This window comes from Macaca mulatta, chromosome 1 (genome assembly GCF_049350105.2).
Source record: "Macaca mulatta isolate MMU2019108-1 chromosome 1, T2T-MMU8v2.0, whole genome shotgun sequence".
Classification (NCBI taxonomy): Eukaryota; Metazoa; Chordata; class Mammalia; order Primates; family Cercopithecidae; genus Macaca; species Macaca mulatta.
In genome coordinates this window covers 106,946,643-106,969,052 of record NC_133406.1, presented here as the reverse complement: position 1 = coordinate 106,969,052, position 22,410 = coordinate 106,946,643, and the positions used below count along the sequence as shown (strand labels likewise).

At 55.1% G+C, this 22,410-nt stretch overlaps 1 protein-coding gene and 1 long non-coding RNA gene across 12 annotated transcripts; one reads left to right on the top strand and one right to left on the bottom strand.

Moving 5' to 3' along the window:
- The first annotated feature begins 69 nt into the window (after positions 1–69).
- On the top strand, positions 70–12,698 carry LOC114670288 (uncharacterized). Its single transcript, XR_003719754.2, has 4 exons — positions 70–301; positions 3,731–4,032; positions 12,139–12,435; positions 12,564–12,698. It is a non-coding gene; the product is annotated as an uncharacterized LOC114670288 (long non-coding RNA).
- IGSF9 (immunoglobulin superfamily member 9) lies at positions 1,515–20,510 on the bottom strand. 11 transcript variants are annotated; one of them, XM_077940573.1, is made up of 23 exons: positions 20,090–20,230; positions 17,907–18,138; positions 17,473–17,661; positions 12,466–12,575; positions 12,200–12,352; positions 11,256–11,416; positions 10,901–11,018; positions 9,191–9,332; positions 8,939–9,084; positions 8,702–8,844; positions 7,015–7,155; positions 6,561–6,638; positions 6,310–6,426; positions 5,951–6,101; positions 5,636–5,759; positions 5,193–5,368; positions 4,691–4,941; positions 4,393–4,549; positions 4,122–4,298; positions 3,813–3,855; positions 2,622–3,482; positions 2,233–2,360; positions 1,515–1,998 (listed from the first exon to the last, which is right to left on the bottom strand). In XM_077940573.1, the coding sequence occupies exons 4-23, from the start codon at positions 12,509–12,511 to the stop codon at positions 1,817–1,819; spliced, it is 3,495 nt and encodes a 1,164-aa protein (XP_077796699.1). In that variant the 5' UTR covers positions 12,512–12,575; positions 17,473–17,661; positions 17,907–18,138; positions 20,090–20,230; the 3' UTR covers positions 1,515–1,816. The 11 variants fall into 11 exon arrangements, with proteins under 11 accessions (XP_077796699.1, XP_028682920.2, XP_077796666.1 ...); XM_028827087.2 differs by lacking the exon at positions 12,466–12,575 and having other exon boundaries at positions 20,090–20,510; XM_077940540.1 differs by lacking the exon at positions 12,466–12,575 and having other exon boundaries at positions 4,393–4,477; positions 20,090–20,510.
- Positions 20,511–22,410: the final 1,900 nt, after the last annotated feature.

The window sequence follows — 22,410 nt, the reverse complement described above, 5'->3', positions numbered from 1 at the left end:
CCCGCCTCAGACGGGGCGGACCCGGGGCGGGGCAAGGGCCAAGAAGGTTTAAAGGCGCCGCAGCGCAGAAGGCGGGAGGACTGCTTGAGACAGAGGGACGGTTGAGCAGAGCAAGGGTTAAAGGTTCGGGGAGTCTGGACCTACGAAGGCAGCTGCAGTGGTCTCCACCCGTGAGAACCTCAGCCTCCACCCGGAGCCCGTAGACTTGTGCCGCAGTAGGAAACTTTCTGCCTAGAAAGTTAGCTGAAGACTGTGGGCGTGTTTATGTGGGAAGAAGCCTCCTAGTTTAGAGGCTGGCAAGGTAAATGGAGGCACAGGAAGGCCTTTCCCCGACCCCAGCTGACTAGTGTGTGACAGGACTGGGACTTGCGGGCCGGGACAGCACCCCCACGTGATCTTGCTCATCTCTTACTTCAAGCCTGGGCAGGGACTAACAGTGAGGTCACTCTTTGCCCAGGGCCCTAGGGGCGTGTTGGGTGTTGGGACCCAGGGTTCAGATCTGACTTCTGCCTGCCTTTCATCTCCTTTTCTATGACTTGGTATCTCTTCCTAAATCCTGGAGGGATCACAGAGGGAGCCCTCAGCGGGAGGAGGCTGGCCAGGGTTCTTTTGTCTCTGAGGGTGGAGGACGGCACAGTTCAGGGATAGAGAAAGCCCCCCACCCTTTCAGGCTTCAGTTGAACAGAGTCACCCTGGGTGGAGTTCTTCACACATGTTAGAGTCCTCCCTTGAACCTGAGATTCCAGAATGTCAATATCCAGTCCCGTCCCACCTTTCTATTCTCTGTTCCCTCCCCAAGTCCTACACAGGCCTATATTCCAGTCCCACTGATTGTCAAGCGTTCTCACTCTTCTGTGCCTTTACAAAGGCTATTCCTCTGCCTAGGATAGTTTCCCTTCCTTGACTGGCTCCCCACCTTTACCTGCTGTGTGACTGTTGTGCACATTACTAAAGCATTCTATGCTTCAGTTCCCTGGTCTATAAAACAGAGCTAATAGTACTACCTAATTCATAGAATTGTAGAGAACTAAACAGTCCACCTATAGGGCTTAGAGCAGTGCCTGGCACATAGTGAATACTACTATTATTATTACCACCATCTGTGAGGGTCCTGAGGACTCCCCTCCAATATGTGGCATTTGCCCCGGAACACGATATTAGCGTTCACTAAATGTTTGTGGCCTTGAATGCAACATCTTCCTTTGTGCTACCACAATAACCAGCACATAGCTTTATCACAGAACTTATCACATCATATGGCAACTATTTCTTTACTTGTCTGCCTCACTGACTAGAAAGAACTCAAGGGCAAAGACATGTCTTCAAGAACCTTATTTTCTCAGTATGTACTTCAATGGCTGGCCTTTAGTAGCTGGCCTCAGTAAGCACTCAATAAATGCTTCTTGAATGAATGCTGAATGCACCTCCATTCATTCAATAAGATTCTCCTCTTCTTTAAGGGTCCAGGGATTCTCCTGGCACTCTCTCAAAGACGGATAACACACAGAAACATCTTTCAAACTTTGTTTATTCACCTGTAAAAAACTTCACACACACACACACACACACACACACACACACACACACACACACGGGGGCGGGGCAGACCTAAGATCCCTGTTCCAATCCCCAGACTCACCTAGGGGGTCAGCACATACATTCCATACCAAGGTGACCCAGGCTCACTATCCACTATCAGGGTCTGGGCACCAAAGGGGCAGGCAGGGGCAGTGTCCTAGGTTGAAGCTAGGTCAGTCTGGTTGGGGGCCTCCTTTGCAGGTCCATATGCCTTTTCCCAGCCTCACATTAGGGGTGTTCACAGCAGAGTGGCCTGTTCGGGGTGAGGGACTGGCTGTCGATAGGCTGGTAGCCGAGCCCTAGTAGCATCTCGGCGGCGGCGGAAGGCCAGGAATTCCTCCCGAAGGGCAGCACAGCGGGCCTCAGGGCCAGTAACATGGGCAGTGTTCAGGAGGCAGCCCTCCTCTGGAGTCTTCACACCTGCAAGAGGCGGGCAGGACAATGAGAAGAAGCCCTGAGGTTCACTGAGTGAAAAGGTCAGATGTGAAGCTCGTTAGGCCCTTCCAGTACAGATGGCCCAAGGGGGCAAGGCACAGTCTAGAGCAGAGGAGCCTGGGAGGCAGGGTCTGACTGGGAATAGATGGGTCCTAAGGTGGCAGGGGGGATGTGGGACAGCATGGCCGAGATGCCTGCCTTTCCCTGGGGCTCACACACCTAGCTCTGGCTCAGCTTCAGGTCTGAGCCGGGAGCTGGCCAAGCCCAGGTGCAACGTCTCCAGCAATTCCATGTCCCCAGGGAATTCTGAGTCCCACTCATAGTTCTCATCCACAGATGTGTTCCTCCTGTAAAAAAAGACAAACATATGGTGTGGGTGGAGGAATAGAAGCTGTTCAGAAAAGTCTGAATTCAAGGACCACAAATTCACATTAGGCCATGGGTTTCCCCTGAAAAATACCTGGACCTCAGCAAAAGTTTCTAAAAGGAGACAAGGTTTCCCATTCCCAGGGTGGGAGTGGAGCAGAGAAGGCACAGGGTATTGGGAGAGGGGTGAGGTCTGTGGCAGGACTGAGGCAGAGGTAGAGATGGGCAGGGACTGCTCTCACCTCTTGCTGACTGTCACCACATGCTCCCTTCGGGGCCATCTCTCAGGGCCACTGGCCCAGCTGCTGGTGTCTCCTGGAGCAGGGCTGAGGTAGCTGCCTCCAGCAGAGGGGGCTGTGGAGGGGGGCCGCAGGAACGAAGCGCTGCCTCGCCCGCTGCTCTGGCTGGTGAGGCTGCCTCGAGGGGCAGCAGGGAGAAGGCCTGGCAGCAGCCGCTCCCTCAGTGTCCAGTCAGCCAGGGCTGTGTAAGGGGGTTCTGCAGTGGCCCCAGCCCCTACCACAGCCCCAGGAAGTGATTCCCTGGGTGACACAGAAGGGGTGTCTGGAGGACGAAGGAAAGATGAGGTGGGGCAGCGCCGGGTATCCATGTAATCTGGGGGTGCAGCAGGGCTGGGCTCCTCAAGAGGGGGCCAGTCCCCATCCACATTCATCTCTCGGAAGAAGGGCAGGCTCAGGTACTGGAGTAGGGGTCCAGGACCTGGCAAGGGACTGGGTGGAGCTGCTGGAGGGGGCGCCACAGGGCTGATGTCTTCAATGCAGAGGGGCTGGGGCGCCCCACTGGGGCTGCTGCTGCTACAGTCAAAGGACCGGGCGAGACACTGGGCTGGAGTCCGAGGTTCTGCCTGCTCCGGGCCTGACCTTTCCTGGGGGGCCGCCACAGTGGGCCCCATCACAAAGCGCCCATCTGGGCCCCGGCAAATGGGCTCCAGGGGTAAGGGTCCCCGGCTAGGCGGAGGATCTGGGTGGGGGCTGGGAGTTCCGGCAGGATCCCCCCAGAGCAGACTGTGGCGCAGGCTGGGAACTGGGGAACCCTGGAGCTTCAGCTTCGCCACGCTGTCAGGACTGCCTGAGCCCAGAGCAGAGCTGGGGAAGGACAGGAGATCAGGGTCTGTGGTAGGGGCAGGTCCCCCTCCCAGGAGCCAGCGTCAGGCCTTGAGAGGTTTGGTGAACAGAGTAGAGCTAGGGAGAACAAGCGAGGAAAGGACCAACAAGGTGGAAGGGGTGGAGGGAAGGCACAGGCCATACTGGACCGGCCTCAGGCTGGGGCCACTGCACACCCCTTCTTACCCTCTCCCACTTTTGTTCCTCTCCCACCCCTAACATCCCCCTAGTAAAGATGCAAAAAAGGAAGCAGAGGATACTGGCATGTACAATGGAAAAGCAGAAGAAAGCCAAGGAGGTGGAGGCACTTACGGTGCAGCTGATGTTCCGGTCGGAGAGAAGATAAGAGGTGGATCTGGAAGGGCACGAGAATAATAGGTGACACAGGCAAAAAACCAGGCCCTCCAGACGCAGACTCTCTCACCCAACACCAAACGCCCAACCCCATCCGGGTGGGAAAAGCGTAGGCAGGACCCGATGCAGGACTAAGAGAATGCACCTGGATCACACAGGAGCGAGGATTTTCCCCCAGGTAGGAGGGGCTTAAGGAGGGGCGGGGCCTTTCGGTGCACTAGGCCCAAGTGCGCAGGAGGAGGAGGGCTGAGGGTGGAGGGGGCTTACCTTGGCGGAGGCGCTTGCGGCGGCGGCGGGCAGCCCTGCGCCGGTTCATGAGGCAGGCGGCCAGAATGCTCACGAGGACGGCCACGCCTAGGAAGCAGACCCCGCCCACCACGCCGGCCAACACAGGCTGGGGCAGGAGACCCGGCAGCTGCGTGCGCGAAGGGTAGACCTCCAGACCTAGGCAGGGGGCCACGAGGGAGGGTCAGTGGACTCGGAGCCCCCCGCCCCCACCCGCAAGCCCTGGGGCTCCTCCCTCACGCCAGGTGCTCACCAGAAGTGGAGACGTTGGCCGTGTTGCTGGGGTCGCTGACGTAGCTGCCTGCGAAGGCCACGAGGCGGAATTCATAGAGAACGTCCTGCGATGGGGATGGAGTGCCAGGAGGGAGGTCAGGGCCCAGCACCGCCCATCCCAGCGGTGCGCGGAAAGACTGTGCAGGTGGGACGGAAGGGTGAGGTAGGATGCGGAGATGAAGAGCTCAAATCAAGATGAGAAGATAGGGTTTGGGGAATGGAGAAGGATGCAGGAGAGGCCCTAGGAGGCTGCTCCCTGTGTTGCCTCTCGCACATACCTTGATGAGGCCTGGTACCAGCAGCTCTGTTTCTGTGCCTGCCACAGCTGGGTCCAGCACCTCCCAGCCCTGGGAGCCTTGCCGTCCTTCCAAGACGTAGCCATCCAGTCTCTTAGGGACCAGCTCTGGGGGATCCCAATGCAGGAGTACCCCCCGGGGTGTCCTCACTGCCACCAGACCCCGTGGAGGGGACAGGGGAGGGGATATCTCTGTTGGAGGAAGCCTGGGTGCAGCTGGCGTGGTAGGAAGCCCTGCAGGGGACAGAAAGGCAGGTCAGAGCAAGGATTCCCAGCGCCCCTCCCCTGGCCTTCCACGACCCCAGTGCCCAACTCTTCTCCCAGAGCCCCTGAAGACAAGCTCAAATCATCTTCCACACACCCCTCTGGACCCTAAGCTGGCCAGCACCTCTGCCCCTTCCCACCCAGAACCTCCCATATCCTAACTTTCCTAGCAGCCCTTCTCCATCCTTGTCTCTGCTGTTCTGGGACTACAAGCCTCTCACCTTCAGGAGCAGACAAGACGATTTCGCTGAAGGGACCACTCCCCAGCTTGTTCTGAGCCAGTACGCTGAACTGGTACTGGGTGTGGGGCTGCAGCCCTGGCACTAGGAGGTGAGCAGCCCCCACAGGCACTGCCAAGGACACCCAGTCATGGTGCATTCGGTCAGGACGCTTGGCCCTGGGAGACATGAGGACACGGGGGGTACCTCGTTAGCTAGGTAGACCAGAAGATCTGGGGTCCAGAGATCTAACCAACTCCTCTCTGCTCAACCATCCAAGGTCTCAGGACCTTGGCCCTGAACTCAGAATCTGGAAACAGGGAAGCAGAGCCAGGACTGGTGAAGGATAGAGGGACAGAAGACAGGGCAGAAGGCCAGATAGGTTCAAGGAGGAGAGGAAAGGAGGCAAGATTGGCGCAGAGAAATGGCAGGAGCAGGTCACTCACAGTGGCGTGTACCAGACACTGAATCTCTGCAGATAGCCACCATCAAAGCCAGGCTCCCAGGAGACATTGGCACCCTTAGGCAAAGGCACCACGGACACATTGGTGACAACATGAGGGCTAGTGCCTGGGCAGGGGGGAATGGAGGAATGGTGGTCAGGGCCTGAGGGAGTGTAAAGAGTAGCAGGGGCCCCAAGGCCAGTGCCCTTCACCCATCATCATCCCAGGGGTCCCACACCCATGATCCCCTTTCTGGGCCTCCAAAAACGATTCCCATGTAATTTCTCCCAGCCCCTGGCCATCTCTCCAGCCACTAACCCAGCACGTAGACGTTGGTGGAGGCGGCCACTCGGGCCACAGCATTGCTGGCACTGCATTCCCAGTGCCCGTGGGCCTCCTTGGTCAATGGTCGCAGGATGAGACTGCTGTTGCTGTCCACCTGGGCCTGGCCTTGCAGCCCCCGGCCCACCTACAGAACCACTGGTGAGCCCTGAGGACACACGCAGCCACCCCTCACCAAGGGCGCCCCTCATCTCTCCAGGCAGCTCCAGTTCCTCCCCACCCCGCCTCTGACAGCCCTCTCCTTCCCATACCCTCCCTCCCACAAAATGGCTGGGGCACAAGAGGCAGGGGTGAAGTGGGCACGGGTACAGGCAGAGCGGGCTCAGGAGCCTTACCTTGGCCCAAGAGACAACAGGAGGAGGGTCCCCTTGGGCGGAGCAGGGGATGAGCAGCTCCCGCCCTACTTCTTGGAAATATTCTTCCTTGGGCCGCTCTATAAAAGCCGGGGGAGCCTGCAAGCCAGGTCTGGCATTGGGAGGGGCCCTCTCTTACATCACCATCTAAGGTTGGCTACTCCCCCTCTCTGTGTTCCTGTCATGCCATGTCTCACCTCACTCTCTCTCACTCCCCCTAGCTAAACACTCACCAAGCCTGTCTCCACCTCATTCTCTCTCCATCTCTCAATTCTTCTGTGGCTCTGTGTCTGTTCCCCAGTGGGTAGGGGCTGGAGGGAAATGGTGGCATAGTAAGGGCTGGCAGGCTTAGGCAGGACTCTCAGTGATGTACAAACTTCTGCAGAACATTCTTCCTCCCAGAGCCCCAGAGAGGGAGGCAGCACGGTCAAGGTTAGTGAGAGTTGGGGTGGACAGGATATCTTACTTTTGGATGTGTGTGACTGATGTCCCACCTCCCAAGCACCACCTCTGCAGAAGCCTCTGGGATGGCATCGGGCAGCTGCTGCCGTGGCCACCATGGGAAACAGACTTGGAAACCCCTCCCCATGTGTCTGCCCCGCCCCACCCCCATCAGCCTGGCCTTAGCGCCATCTCCAGCCATCTGACTCACTGTCACCACAGGCCCCCGCCCACCCCCGGCCTAACCTTGAGCAGCACGCGGGTCACAGGGGAGGGCCCGGCGGTACCAAGACTGTTGTAGGGGGTGCAGGAGTATTCTCCCAGGGCATCCTCGTTCCCCAGGGCGATGATCAATGAGCCTTCTGTGCCCTGGGACCAGCCAGGGAACTGGAAGGAAGAGGAGATGACAGCTAGAGAGAGGAGCTCAGCAGAGACAAGCCCGGGATGGCAGTACAAGAGAGGGGGCAGGACGAGAAACCCACAGCTATGCAGAGGACTCCAGCAGCTCCATGTCTAGGCCTGACCCCTCTCCGATTTCCAGCGCTTCCTTTCTCTCCTGCCTACAGAGGGACCCCTCCCAATAGTGTGAGGCTGTGACTGCACAACTCCAGGGGGTGCCACTCACAGAAAATACACTGTGAATGGCCACCCCTGGAGTTGGGCTACATGGGGCTTCCTGCCTGCTGGGACTTCACCTGGCTCCCTTCCCAGCACTCCACAACGAAGTTCAGCGTCTTCCACCCCACACCAGCTCCTATTTCTCTATTAAAGGGCCCACCGTCCTCCTTGCTGAAGTCTGCCTCCACACGTTCCCTCACTCCCCCTAGCGAAATCCTAAGCCAGTCATCCTGAGACGTCCCTTTTGTCGGGGCATGAGCCCATTCATCTTCATGTCGTCCTCTCTAAATCAGACTCCACAACTCTCACCTGGCCATTTCAGCAGCTTCAGAACCCCTCTTCCTATGTCCAGGATCTCCTGCTACATTCCACTGGATAAGCTCAATCCCTGATCACAGCTCTGATGCTATCACACCAATGTTCAACAAACTCCAGCAGCTCCAACTGCCTGCAGACTTTTTTCTTAAACAGTCAACAAAGATAATACTGAGTACTATTGTTGTAGAAGCCCCAGGTACACTACGATGAAAAGACGGCAATACTAGGCCTCAAAAAATTTATAGTCTCTGCAGACAAAAGATCCCAATTGCCTTGGAATGAGGCAATGGTAACCTGGCATTCACAGTTCTGCCTTTTGATGCCAACCTGTCTTTCCAGCTTTCTCTGCACCATTCATGTCCCTACAGGCACTCCAGCTTCCACCCAATTGGATGATCCATGATTCCATAACACATGATTCCATAAACGCACTATACTACTTCCTGCCTCTTGACCCTGGTTTCTGCAAGGGAATGACTGTCTCCTCTTTGAGGCCCATCACCAGAGTCCCAGAATCTGTTGCTGGTCTATCCTCAACCACCCTAAAAGAAAGGCATGAGCTCCATCCGTGGCCTTCCAGACAGTGTTGCTGTCCTCTGCCCAGGCAGTGCCCACTTGAAGGATGGATGCCTCCTTCCCCCTGCCCCCAACCCAGTATCCCACACAGCACCTGGTAAGAAGTGTGTGTTCCCCGGGACACACAATTCCCCAATCATCACACGAAAGAACCTTCAGTTCTGCTTCTTGACTCTTTGCCATCATTTTCCCCAGAGATCATCTCTCTTCTTTCCCCAAAGAAGACACAAAACCACCACCTTAAACCATGGAAATTTTTCCTCAGGGGTTTTAAGTAGTCTCCTATGCAACATGTCTCATAACACAAATTAAATTCACAAAAGATGTGTGCCCCCAGTCACAGAATTGAATTAAACTGAGCTAACTCCACCCTGCTGTCCTGAGCAGAATAACACCAAGCTGTACTGCCCCAAGCCTGTACCTTGTCCAGCTGCAGGGCCTTTCCATCCTTGGTCCAGCTGACAAAGAGCAGTGGGGGGTTGGCACGAACCGGGCAGCGGATCACCCCCGGCATGCCTATGGGCAGGGGCGTCTCAGGAGGCATAGCTGTCACCTGGGCTGGGTCTGGGGGAAAGTAGTGGCAAGTTGGGGGAGAGGGGCTTGGCCTGGCCCAGGGGAAGGGAGCAGGCTGTGGGAGAAGCTGGGGTCAGGAGCTTACAGAGCACAGTGAGGTAGGCAGAGGCTGAGGGTGGATGCAGGAGGCCATTGCTGGGCACACAGGTGTAGCAGCCGGCATCATCAGGCTGGGTGGCCTGCAGCCGCAGGCTCCCGTCCACCAGAATCCGCACCCGGGATTGCAGGCGGCTGCAATGTGGCATGTGTGAGGAGGGGTCCAGGCCTTGCCCAGCCAAGTGGCTCTTCAGAGACTGTGAATTCCCCACCTCCACCCTCCTAATGAGGGTGACCCCACCTAATGTGGAAGACATTGGTGTTGTCCTGGAACCAGCTGTAGGTGAGATTAGCAGGGTATGCCTCAGCGTGGCAGGCCAAGGAAACATCCTGGGAAGCATTGACTGTGCAGTTCTTGGGGGGCACCACGATGACTGGGGGTCCTGTGGGGTGCACAAGGGGAGGAAGGTGGCCTCAGCCCACAGTCTTCCCAGAACCCTGAGGTCACCTCTGCAATCCTTCCCAGCTCTGCCCTCTGGAATCCTAAGGCTCGTTGTTACCGGGCTTTGGGGAACGGAAACAGAAGCTTCCCCCTGTATGTAACAAGAATTCATCCTCTCCCTGAGACCCATTCCTCTTTCCAAATTCTCTCTGTTCCATCAAGAGCAACCCCATTCATGCGGTTCCACTGCCTAGGAATGGTGTGTGTGTTTGGGGGAGTCAGTTTAACTCTGCTCCTTTACCATTTGTATCCCTGCTTGTCACCTCTTGAATTACTTCTCTGTCTCTGAGCCTAACCCAGGTGCCCAATACCTCACCTCAAGATGCTGCAGCAGCCCCTGACTCCAGGCCCCCCTGTGGCTGCCACTCTAATCGCCATTCATACAGAAACAGCCCCTTGAGCCACAGAACACTTCTGCTCAGGAACGTGCAACAGCACCTGGCTCCTACTACACTAAGCTCAAACCCAGCCGTGTGGACCCCTGAGATCCAAACCCTCCCTACCTGGCCAGCCATCTTTCCATGTCAGCCCTCATGAACTCTTTCAGGTCAGTGTGGGCAGCTGACTGTCCCCCATCTCCATGCCTTTGCTCCCTGCACCCCCGGTCTGGAATGTCCCTCCCAAGGGCCTGGCCACACCACATACCTCCTGCAAAAGCACCTCTGCTACTACAGTTCCACTACTTCTTCCCCTCTCTGGGCCGGTACCGCATGAGTAGTCAGTAAGAAGAGGTCATGATGTGAGCTGACACAACAGAGCACTGACTGCATGCAGGACACTGAGTGCTAAGCACTTTACCTGCACGACCTCATTTAATCCTGACCAAAAGCTTGGCGGTGGGAATTGTCTCCATTTTATGGATGAAGAAATGAAGGCTCAGAGGCAGAGAGATTGTGAGGTGATTGCCCAAGGACAGCAGGAGAGGCAACATTCCCATTAGGCTTCCTTATGCCACAGACGACACTTTAACCATTACCCGGCACTGCCTTTCTTACAGTACCACGGACAGCAACACTTTCCTGTTTCCCCAATTAGTCCCACTTCCCCACAAAGATAATAGGCTCTATGAAGGCACAGTCCAGGCCTTCTACTTCTCAGTTTCCCTTCTTAAGGAAGGATCTTGGCCAGGAATTCCATGTGCCTGTGACTGGGCTCAGCTGGACCTAAGTAAATTCTTGTAACAGACCTGAGAGGTAGACATGAGTCTCTTTATAAAGATGAAGAAACTGGGACTCAAGGAGTTAGCCGGTTCACAGCCTAACACAAGCACCCATGTCCTTTCCACTATAACACACTACTAGGCACTAAGATCGCTTTGTCTGCTTACCGAGCCTTTTAAAATTAAGGTGCTGGTTTCAGAGCGACAGCCTGCATTGGGAGCCCCCTCAGCTTCCACGGGCCCTGCCCTCAGGCCCAGATCTTCCTATCTTGCTGTGAACCAATTCAGCCATAGGTCACAGCCCCCTTGCATAGGTAACCCTGGAGCCCAGCCCTCCCGCCAGAGAGCACCTAGCACTAGCAGCTGGGTGGCGTGGGTGGCGCTGCCCTCAGTGCTGGAGGCTTGGCAGGTGTAGACCCCAGAGCTGCCTCGCTCTACCCGGCGGATCCGCAGTGTCCCGTTCTGCACCTAGGGAAGGAGTGGGTGAGGAAGAGTCCTTTCCCCTGCCAGCCTCAGATCCTGCACTTCCGAGGCTGGCCAGCAGAGGGAGGCAGCACCCCAGGCTCGGGGCAAACAATGCCAACCCCCTCTCCTGGCCCATCTTCCAGCCTGGCCTTTGCCTCCTCTGTCCTCTGGCCCCACTGCCAGGCCCCCACTTTCCCTTCACACTCTATATGGCTCATTCTATCCACCCCCAGGACTCACTTGCACCTGGCCCTGGCCCTGGCCCTGGCCAAGGTCCTTTCCTCGGAGCTTCCACGTCACACGAGGCAGGGGGCTGCCACGGGCCACACAACGCAGGGTCACAGGCTCCAGTTCCTGCACTTCCAACACAGCAGGAGGTGTCTCCTGGAATTGAGGGGGCGCTGCAAGGGAGACAGGCATCGGGGCCCCAGAGGGGCTGTCAGCGTAAAGAGCAGTGCCCGAGGGCCAGGGAGATGACTCAGGGCTCCAGCCTGCTGCCCTGCCCACCCACCAGCCCCGCCTCATAGGAATGCTCAGCCCGGGGCCACCCTGTCTGCTGCACCCGGGCCAAGTGAGGATTCTATCAACCCACCCCCACACACTGGCCTGGGGTTGAACCCAGGCTGGATGTCCAGAGCCGGCGGGGAGAGCCACGTCCCCTCGGGAGGAGCACTGTTCTGGGAGTGAGGAGGGCTGGGTCCTAGACTCTGCTCTGCCACTAATCAGTGGCATGACCCAGCCTCACCTATGCAGTGGGAATGATTATGACCTCCTTCCTACTTAGGAGTGAGACAGAAATAATAAGGGCCTGGGTGAAAAGGTATTTTGAAAACACAAAGTGCTATGTGTATGTAAGCTGTGTTTCACTCAGAGCCCAAGAGCCCCCTCTCTCCCACCCACTTCCCTGGCCAGGGAAGCAGGAGGGAAGAGAAAGAGGGAGTTCCTGACACAGAGCCTAGAAGACTGATTGGATTTATATTTGAAGAACTGAAAAGGGCAGGAGTATGGGGGAGGGGTGAGATGCAACTACTAAGTGAGCAAACAAGGACTCTCAGGAAGGGTGGGGCATCAGAGTTGTTTGTGGGATAGAAATAGAACTCCCTCTTCCCCTTTCTCCCACCAGCCAGAGGTCCCCATCCTCCTCCTCCCTGTCCTTCTCCACCACCTGCCCCGCAGCCTCATACAATTGACTGTCAGATGCACCCAGGAGCCGTTAGCAAAATCGTCTTCAGGGATGTGCTGGTCCAGGAAGAACACGCGGCACTCGTACCAGCCCTGGTCTTCCACCCGGAGACCCTCAATCTGGAGAGAGGCCCCCTTCTGCAGCCGGACTCGTCCTGGGGGAGGAGCCCTGAATCAAGGGTGCTGAAGGAACCCCATGGAAGCCCCAATCCCCTGGTCACACTGGTAATTCTTAGAGGTAAGAACAGGCTCAGTCTCTCCCAATTACTCTGAGAGTGTGAGGTCCACAGAGATGCAGATGGGGTTGGGGTCATTCAGGACAGGTCCCTCCATTCAGCCCCTCTGACCGCTCTTGCCGTTCAACAGCTGGGACCCTGTCTACACAAAGAGAAACCAAGGGGACAGCAGGTGGACAAAACCTTCCCCCTGAACTGCACTCGGCGTCCAGGACTGTTGGGGAAGGAGGTGAAGAGCCAGCACGTAGTCTCCTCTGGACTCTTACAGGATCTGGGCTTTTTTTGTAGGGGAAGGTGTGAGCTCCTGGGAGTACTCCTGATAGAGCATTGTTTCCCTGAAAACCTCAACAGTGTTTGAGGCCCTAGCAGGGGAACCCAGACCCCGCCTGCCAAAGCCCCTAATCCCTCAGGGCTATTATCAGCAGCCTAAGCGCCTTAGGGTGGCCAGAGTCCAGCCCAGCAAGCAGCAAAGTCAGCAGCCTCCTCGCCCCATCCTTTCCATGCCCCGGGGCACTCAGGCCCCAGCGGGCTGACCACAGACAGTTCCACAAAGCCACACAACCACAGCACAACCAGACACCTCAACCCCGCTCTTAGTCAGCATCCACACCACACTGCCAGGCTCAGACCAAGGGTGCCTACCCAAGCCCTCAGCACCCTCCCTGGATGCAATTGTGCACCCCAAACGGCTTCATGGGTCCCTGGCAGTGTAGCCTCGTGATACAGGCACACACTTGGGAGCCAGATAGACCTAGGCATGAGTCCAGCTCGACTGTGTACTCTTTTGGGCAAGTTACTTAACCTCTCTTACCTCATCTGTAAAAAGAAGAGAAACAAAATTAAGGTGGGGTGGAGGAGAGAAATAACGTAGGGAAGGCATGTAGCATGGTGCCTGGTATCACTGGATGCTCAAATAAAAGTTGTTGAACAAATAAATGAGGTCTAGATTTGAAATCAGAAAGCTGCACTCAAGTCCTGGCCCTAGCCCTAAACTGATCACACATCATCTTCCTTTTCTCTCCTTGCATCAGTGAACAGCACCACCACACACCAAGTTACCTTATCAGGAACCTGGCATCTCCTAGATTCCTCAATTACCTCCCGTATCTACTTGCTCATTAGGTTTTTCAAATCCTACCTCCTAAACATTTCCCCTTCTCTGCTGTCCTCACCTTTACACGTGTGGCATGTCTCACCTGGGTTTCTCCAACCGCCTACTTGCAGGTCTCCCTGCCTCCAGCCTCCTCCCCTCTACATCACATTGCTCATCCCCACCTTGACCTCCGCTGTGAACAAATGGAACTTTCTTTTTTTTTTTTTTTAGAGACAGGGTCTCACTCTGTTGCCCAGGCTGGAGGGCAGTGGTTTGATTGTAGCTCACTGCAGCCTCGAACTCCTGGGCTCAAGTGATCCTTCTGCCTCAGCCTCTCAAGTAGCTTGTTTACAGGCAAGTGTCATCATGCCTGGCTAATTGTTTAACTTTTGAAGACAGGGGTCTTGCTATGTTGCCCAGGCTAGTTTCAAACTCTTGGCCTTAAGGGATCCTCCTGCCTCAGCCTCCCAAAGTGCTGGGATTAAGCTGTGAGTCACTGTGCCTGGCTGCATTTTCTTAATCTTATGTTGTATGCAAATGTTGCTCCAAGTCCCTTTGCATAGCGTCCACCCCAGCTCTTCCTAATACTAGAAATTCCGAAGCTGTGAATGTGCTCAGCCCCTGCAATTTGCTTCCATTCTACCTCTAGAGTGATCTATTTCAGAAAGAAGAGAAAAGAAGGATCAAGTTGAGGCAGGCTTTGTGATCTTAGGCAAGAGTCTTTTTGTACTTAGAATGAGTTCCAGGGTGTGGATTCTCTAGGATGGGTGGACCTGCTTAAAGGGCTAGGTGTTGAAATCCCCACCCGGGAGATAAGACTAGGCCCAGCGGGTAAATATTTAACATAATCATACCCTTCTACCTACTGTCAGGATTCCTCAAGAAGGCTAATCTGCCTGGCTGCTGAACCCTGCAGACCCCAGACTGCAACCTCTTCTATGTCCCACATGACACTTTTCATTATTGTGATCTTCTAGCTCCACAAAGAAGGAAGAAGAGGGAAGGAAGATTGAGTGTGGAATACGGGCCATGTAATATTAAGCGTTGTCACCATATTTAATCCTCCCAAGAATTCTATTGTAGCTTAAGGAATTAAAATGTTAAGTTTCTTTCCAAAATCACATGGCTAGTAAGTGACAAAGCCAGGCTTCTTTCTCCAGACGCAGCATGCTTTCCATGGACACGGGTGTTAGGACAAAGTGCTGTTCAGGGCACTGGGTGTAATCGGTATATTCTCACTTGGGAGATGCTGGTAGCCAAGGGGTAACAGTGCAAATGTTACTGAGAATATCCAAAGAAGCATACTGCGTGTCCTAGCTTTTCTGACAGTTGGACTGCTAGACCTGTAGTGTTACAGAAGAACAGGAAGATCTCCGGCAGGGCAGCCCTGAGTCCTCTTGAGTCCTGGGCCCACCTCCTGGAGGCCTCCCTCCACCTGCAGGGCTGAAGCCTGTTGACTTCAGATCTTCCCGTATGCTGGGGTGTGTGAAGAAAACAGGAGACACAGTCTCTGCTCTCTTGAGCTCTCGGAAGGCAGGGAACCCACAGTCACCTAAATGGGCAAGTTCATGTCCACACATCCACAAAGAAGTTCAAAAAATGGTGCTAACTGCACCCAGACATTGCACTATGAAGCAAGAGGAGTAAGGAAGGCTTCTGGGAAGCTGTGACTGGGCAGAGGGTTAAGAATAAAAGGTGGTGAGGGGAGGTGACTAGAGCAAGCAGGGGAGTTCTAAGTGGAGAATGAGGTCACTGATTTTTATCAAACAACTCAGGGCAGAGAAAAAAATGCACGTCCCTTCTGCTATGTGGGGCATCTTGAAAATCCCAAGAAATACAGCACAAAAGTCCATCCCGCCATTTTGATGAGTTGGTCTAAGATCCACCTTAGGAAAGCTGGTGTCGACTAAGCCTAACCTTCCTTCCGGAGGCCTGGTCATGGGTTCACACCACATAGGCACTGTACGGGCACAGGCCGGGACACTTTACACACGGCAGCTAACTGAATCCTACTCTTTAGTCCTAGCTTGTTTTGTATTGCTTTCACTCCATGGCACTCGTTGATAAATCCAGTCCCCTCTGCTAGATGCTTCTAGAGTCCTCAAAGATGGGAAGCCTTCCCTTCTGTGTGGTCCCTAATCCTCCAACAGTCTCTGTCAGGGTTCCACACACATTCTAGACCACCAGCCCCACAACAGTCCCTGGCCCATCTCCCCTTCACTGCCCAGAGGGTTTATGACAGAAGAGCATTGTCCTTAGCAACCTCTACCTTCTGTTGCTTAGCAACAGCAGTTCCGAGTCCCCTACACAAAGGCTGAGAGGCCCCTTCCACACTGTGAGGCAGTAAAAGGGTTAGTGGGCTCGGGGGTCTCCCTCAGGTCTCAACTCCCTCGGCCAGAGGGCCCGACCAAGAGCTCCAGACTGAGGTAGGGGTGTGAACAAAGGATAGGAGTAGAGAGTAAGTCCCAGAGGCTACTGCTCACAGCCCCTGCAACTCAAGCAACAGCACAGACAGAAGGAAGACCCACAGGTAGACAAAGTTGCTAACTATCCAGTGGCTTCAGGCCTGAGGGACCTCAAGGCAGGACACAAGCTGGAGAGAAGGAAGAGCTTCAAGTCTCCCTGGTGGAGTCCCAGGAAAAGCCCCTCTCTCTTCCGCCTCCCCTTGCTTGCCCTCAGTCAGGCAACATTTTGAATCTGTCCAGCCTCAGCCCGGCAGCCCAAGACCCCTCCCAGGACCGGGCAGGCGGAGGCAGGGAGGGAGGGCTGGTGGGTACAGCCGTTTTTTTCTCCACTGGTGCTAATTGGGGCCCGCTTTCATCCATTCCCACAGGGCTTGTGTAGACACATACACTCCCACCAGGCTGTTTGCCAATAACTGCCCCCAGTTTGAAAATAAACTTCCCTTCTGCATCACCTGCCTGCACCTCCTCCCCTCTCCGCTCAGCCCGCCCTGTGGCAAGGCTCAGCCAATCCCAGGGTTTCCCTCAAGATTCAAACTAAAGAGGGAAAAGGTGGGGGTCTCCCCATCAAAATCCTCCCAGGTGGCCTTTCCTGGGTCTCCCCTCTCTGAAGAGGAGGCAACAAGACTCTCTCTCAGCCCTAGCCCAGACCCGTCCTCAGGGCCTCCTGCACACTGCCCTCTGAGACCTGGCACTAAACCGCTTAGATTAAGGCTCCATCCGGGATTAGGAGGAAGCAGAGCCATTGTAGCCATTCTAGGGAGCCAGCTGGGGTGCAGCAGAAGGCGCCCAGGGAGGCTACACACGATTTTAAGTCCCAACAGGTGCCACCTAAAGCAGCAACCCAGGCCAGCCCCATTCAGTCACTGACCTTTGGGGAACCTGGGCCCTCCCCAGCCACCCTCTCCGTACACCTGTGCTTCTCTACTCAGAAGCAGGCTGAGTGCCCCTGGAAAAGCAGAGAGGTCACAGCCGCACCCATCCTGCTGCCCCATCAGCCCATTCCCTAGAAGACTTGAATCCCTGAGCTAGCATTTAAGGTGATGGGGAAGGGGGAGAGGGCAGAGGAGTGAGCAGGTAGTAGAGCCAGGACCAAGGTAGGGCCAAATGGGGAGACTACAGATCAGGATGAAGTCTGGGAGGTTCCATGATGAGATCTAGAAAAAGCAGTTACAAAATTAGAATGGATACTTGGAATAGGGCTACAGGATCTCCTTTGGAACAGACCACGTGGAGTCCTAAATAGCACAGCTATAATAGTGAGTGTGAGTGTGTGTGTGTGTGTGTGTGTAAATGAATGAATCTTTCAATGAATTAACACTGCTTGGGAGCACAACCATGCTTGTTAAGCAGAGTTAAGGCAGCAGGGCTGGAGATGAGATCAAGGCAGGGACAGAGCAGTTCACAGGAGGCCTTGCCCAACTCTACCCAGTCCACCTTTCTTGCTGATACCTGCCTACCTCCCACCTGAGGAGAACTCTTACCCACGTAATCAGGGTCAATTCTGGGAGAGTAGAGGCCGAACTGGATGAAGATGGGAAGCAGGAATCCAAAGCGCAGCCACTCGATGACATGCAGGGGAGGCCGGCCGGCCGGGGGCAGCAGGTCACAGCCCAGCACCACACTCTCCCCAGCCCGGCCCACCACCGATACCACCTCAGGCTTCCCTCGACCTGCATGATGGGTGGCATGAGGGCACAACGGGGGGCCAGGGTCAGTGCTGGGAGGGGAGGTGCCATCAGTATCTCTGTAGGCACCTTAGGACTTTGGGTGACTGGAGAAACCCCCAGTTCAGCTTCTCCAGAACCAGCCCTATTCCTCCCCTGCCCTCACATGCTCAAAGAGGAACCCTTGAGGAACACCCCCATACCCACCCCAAGGCTAACAGGGTGTTCTTGAGCCCAGGAGTCGAGCTTACCGTCAGCCCCCTGGCTGATAACCAGGCTGAGGACGGCCAGGCCGAGGCACCACACCATAGCCCAGCTGGCCTGCTCGCCCAGCCCCTCCTATCCACAGGGGCCCAGATGGAGGGGCCAAGGGATGTCCTTCTGATCAGCTCAGGGAACAGGTTTCAGCTCTCACTCATCTGTACAGTGAGGGCTTGGCTCATGTAACACCCGAGGAAGCTGCTCTCCGGAGAACCACCAGATCTAAATGCAAAGTGCAAGGCAACATGCAGAGTTGGCCAATACTGGAGCCCAGAAGAAACCCCACCATTAGAGAAAGGCACTGGGAAGAGAAAGGAGGGAGGAGCGTAAGTAAGTGGGGGGTAGGGGGAAGGGGGGAATCTTGAAGCCCTGAGGAGTAAGAGCAGGAGTAGGAGTACTGGGAGAATGGTGAGTGCTGAATGCAGAGACCAGAAAGGTGAGGAAATAGGGGAGGTTGGGAGAGCTGGGAAGGTCTTAGGAAATGCGGAAGGATTCTGGGGACGCCTGCTTTCTGAGAGTCTTGAAAAACTAAGCCAGAAGAGAACTGGGGTTCCTTATATACTTGGAAAAAGATTTTTGAAGGAAGTATGGTAGATCAAGACTTTCATGGCCCAGCCTTCTCTTGCTGCTTTCCTTACTCTTGATGCTTACAAGGTATAGCAGCAAGATGGAACCAGTGCTGTCACCTTCACCTCACTGTGACAAATAAGGGCCCTGAGGATCTCTGTTCAGAGGCAGAGAGCCAGTCAAGGGCAAATCCAGGGCCCTTAACCCTCAGAAAGTGGTCCCCAGGACACCCCCATACAATCCCTTGTCGTATTTCCCCGGCTTCTATGAAAAACTCTGGAAGCTGGGGACCCAAGGCCTTTCTCCATTCAGTCTCCCTACACTGCTTTGGCAATGAGTGAGGCACTTGGGAGAGGAGGAGCTGCCTCCCCCACCTGCCGGTATGGGGGGCCCAGGCAGCATCCTCCAGGTCTGGACAGGTCCTGGGGCTGGCAGCTGGCACAACTTCCTCATGATACTGCCAAGCAGCCCTCCCACTGCCAGGCACCACCACCGAAGGACCTCACCCAAATCCCTCCCACTCACTCCCCTCCAATATCTTCGGGGTGGCGAGGTTTGTCAGGCTCTCTCTTCCCCAACCCCAGGCATGGTCCAAAAAAAGCCTGTGAGTCCCTGAAGTGTACAAAATGAGCCCTGGGGCATGGAGGGTAGGAGCTCCTGACAGCCCCACAGATCCTAGGGCAGTCTCAGAGAGCCAGAGGGTCCATGCCAGGGCCCGGCGCAGCCAAGCGGACTCTGCTCTGAGGCCTCCAACCCACTCTTGGCCACAAAGTTCAGGATAGACTATAAGACATCCTCCACAGTCTGATCCTTTCCTCTACATAATGATCCTGTACGGTCTAACTTCTGGCAATTCACTAGCAACAAAGCCCCCTGTTTCCCACTGCCTCCAGGCAGCTCTCCCATACTTCCCTGAAAAACCTTTTTCCAAGTATATAGGAACCCCCTAGTTCTCTCCTGGCTGTTTTCCAAGACCCCGAGTAACTAGGTATCCCTAGAATTCCTCCGAGTCTCCTAATATCTTTCCAACTTCCCCTGCCTCCACTATTTCCTCACCCTTCTAGTCTCCTCACACACCACTCCCTCATCCTCCCATTATTCCCTTTCCAGTTATCGCTACTATGCACAGTCCCCCCACAATTCCAGCTTCTGGCACCAGATCTCCAATTGCAGCAGGCCCCCTGCGCTACAAGGAACTCCCTTCTGGTCTCCCCGCCCCCCAGCCACTTCTCCCCATCCTCTCCTGCCGAGAATTCTCCTCCCTGGGATTCTCCTGCCTCAGCTCACAATACAATTCTGATACCCCACCCCCAACAATTCCTTTCTCCCTCGCATTCTACGGTCCCCTGGAACTCCTCCTTTCTCTTAGAACCCACCAAGAACTCCCCCACATTGCCTCCAGAACTCTTGCAGTTCTCCGGGAACCCCCACCCACCCGCCAAGAATTCCACTTCACTCCCCAGAACTCCCCTAGTTCTGCTCCCCCAACGAATTTCACTTCTCTCTAGAACTCCCCGCTTTCTCCTGTCCCCCATAACTCCGCACTACTCTCCATGCCCCCGCCAGCACCCCCACTTCTATACCCCCAGTACGCCCCCTCCCTCACCTGCTCCGCACCGCTCTGCTCCACTCTCGCCGCTACACAATAGGGGGCGGACCCGCCTCCCCGCCTCGGACGCCCCGAGCGCCTCCCGTCGCCCTGGAGACCGCCAATCCCCCTCCCGCGGCGGCCAATTGGAGCCGCCAGAGGCGCGTTGAGGCGGGCGGGACCCCTGAGCGGCCTGGGAGTTGTAGTTTCAGGAGGGAAGGGTTCGGCGGCACGTGGGCTCAGGTCGCCCCCTCGTGGACCCCTGCACAGCCAAGCGTGGAAAGGCTGGTGGGTCGCTTCCCGCCGCCGGCAACAGGGGCTGCCGGCTCCGGCCAGCGCTCCAGGGCTGCGGGAGCTGGCCTCTTGCCGTCCTTCTTTCGGCGACCCTCTCTGCTCCCTGAACGGGCGCGCCACAGAGGCGGCAGCAAGGGTTGAAATCTGAGCCTGGGGGCAGGAGCACCAGGAGGGGAGCATGACTCCCCGCCCTCCTCCCAGGGGATCCACCCAGGTTCCGGGCTCATCCGATCTCCTCCCCCATCCCCATTTCCACCTCCACCCATTGCTTCTCTAGCAGGACTGGAAATACCTGTCTGCATTGGCGAGCTCCCAAATCTTGCCCAGGCGCCTCCCACCGTGTGCAGCTGGGGAAGTCTGCTCTGAGCGTGGGGTTGCCAAGTCAGCTCCCGAGGCAGCTCCGGCACCAACTACCCAGAGAAACAGGCCCAGAGGGGAGAAACGACAGATATCCTGACACAGGAGATTGAAAGGGAGGAATGAAATAAAAGATCACTTACTGGACCACTGCAGGGTGCCAGATCCTGGACTAGATGCTTTATAACTCCTGTGTAAACTTCAAGAAACCCTGTGAAGTAAGTAGAGCTCCCGTTGACTAATGAGAAAACTGAGGCTCAGGGAGCTGAAGTAACTTGGCCCAGGCTTTCCCATCTAAGATATGGCAGAGCTGGATTGAGACCCAACCCAAACTTCATCAAACCCACTCCCTAGGAGACATCACCCTCAGACACAAAGATATCTTGCATATCTTGCCCCTCAGAGATTCCACCTCCTCAGCTTGGTGATGCTGTAGGGATGCAGGGTTGGTTTAAGCAATCATTGCCTGTCCAGGTCCTTGCCATTCAGTTGGCTCCCTTGGAAGCCTTCCTTGAAAGTAACATGCTGATCTCATCCCAATCTGAAGTACTGAGACTCAAACCGGGTGCACCATGCATCAGACTCACAGAATCATTGCTGTAACATCATGAGAGACCCTCCGGGATGGACCTAAGCACTGCTTGGCCCCAGAATCCCTGGCACATCATTTCTCCATGTAGTCATCCAAGCCCCTATATGATTACATCCTAGTCCAGGAAGCTCAGCACTACTGTGGTACCCATTCTATCCTTAGTAAGCTCTACCTGCTGGACAGTTCTTCCAGGTGTAAAGGTTTTAGTGCTTTTGGGTGACTGAGATGGAAGAGGCAGGAGCAGTGGGCCAGTCTCTTCCACCATCCCTCCCACAAATACTCCCAAAGTAGCAGCTTTTCAACAATGCTTTTCAATGTAATACACTGATCTATTGATAAAACTATAATGGAAACATGTTAACGAATGCAGCATGGAAGCAAGGCTAGAAGAAATGGTCAAAGAGCGAAGTGGTTTTGTTTGTTTGTTTGTTTTTGAGGCAGAGTCTCGCTCTGCCTCAAAAACTCCCACCTCAGGAGTGCAGTGGCGCGATCTCAGCTCACTGCAACCTCCACCTCCCGGGTTCAAGCGATTCTCCTGCTTCAGCCTCCCAAGTAGATGTGATTACAGGCACCCGCCACCTTGCCTGGCTAACTTCTGTATTTTTAGTAGAGATGGGGTTTCACCATCTTGGCCAGGCTGGTATTGAACACCTGACCTCGTGATCCACCCGCCTCGGCCCTCCCAGAGTGCTGGGATTACAGGTGTGAGCCACTGCACCCGGGGGAGTCAAGTGTTTTTTAGTCTTTGGATCCTTACCAATCATTGGGAAGGATCTCCCTCCCCCGTGTTAGAATTGGCCACACCTCTGATCTGAACTGCTGTCTCCAGTGGTTTCTTGAGGATAAACTAATCTCCTCTGGACTTTAAAATAACTTTTTGTTAAATGACATTTAAAATGGTTTTCAAGTTTTAAAAGTTTATGATATGGCCTTTTCTTTCCTGGAAACTTATTTTGTGAGTTTTATTGTTATTGCCATTTTTTTTCTGATTTATATATATATTGGAGATTTTTTGGTAAGAAAAGGAATGTAGTCCTATAACTTGTTCCCTCACTGTGCCAGGAGTGAAAACTGATTTAAAAAATAGTCCCTAAGG

Coding starts and splice junctions, on each gene's coding strand:
- IGSF9 (XM_028827087.2), bottom strand. CDS start 17,964: ATGGTGTGGTGCCTCGGCCTGGCCGTCCTCAGCCTGGTTATCAGCCAG. Junction 4,550..4,690: donor TGGTACCAGGCCTCATCAAG/GTATGTGCGAGA, acceptor CCACCTGCACAG/TCTTTCCGCGCACCGCTGGG. Junction 1,999..2,232: donor TGAAGCTGAGCCAGAGCTAG/GTGTGTGAGCCC, acceptor CGCCTCTTGCAG/GTGTGAAGACTCCAGAGGAG.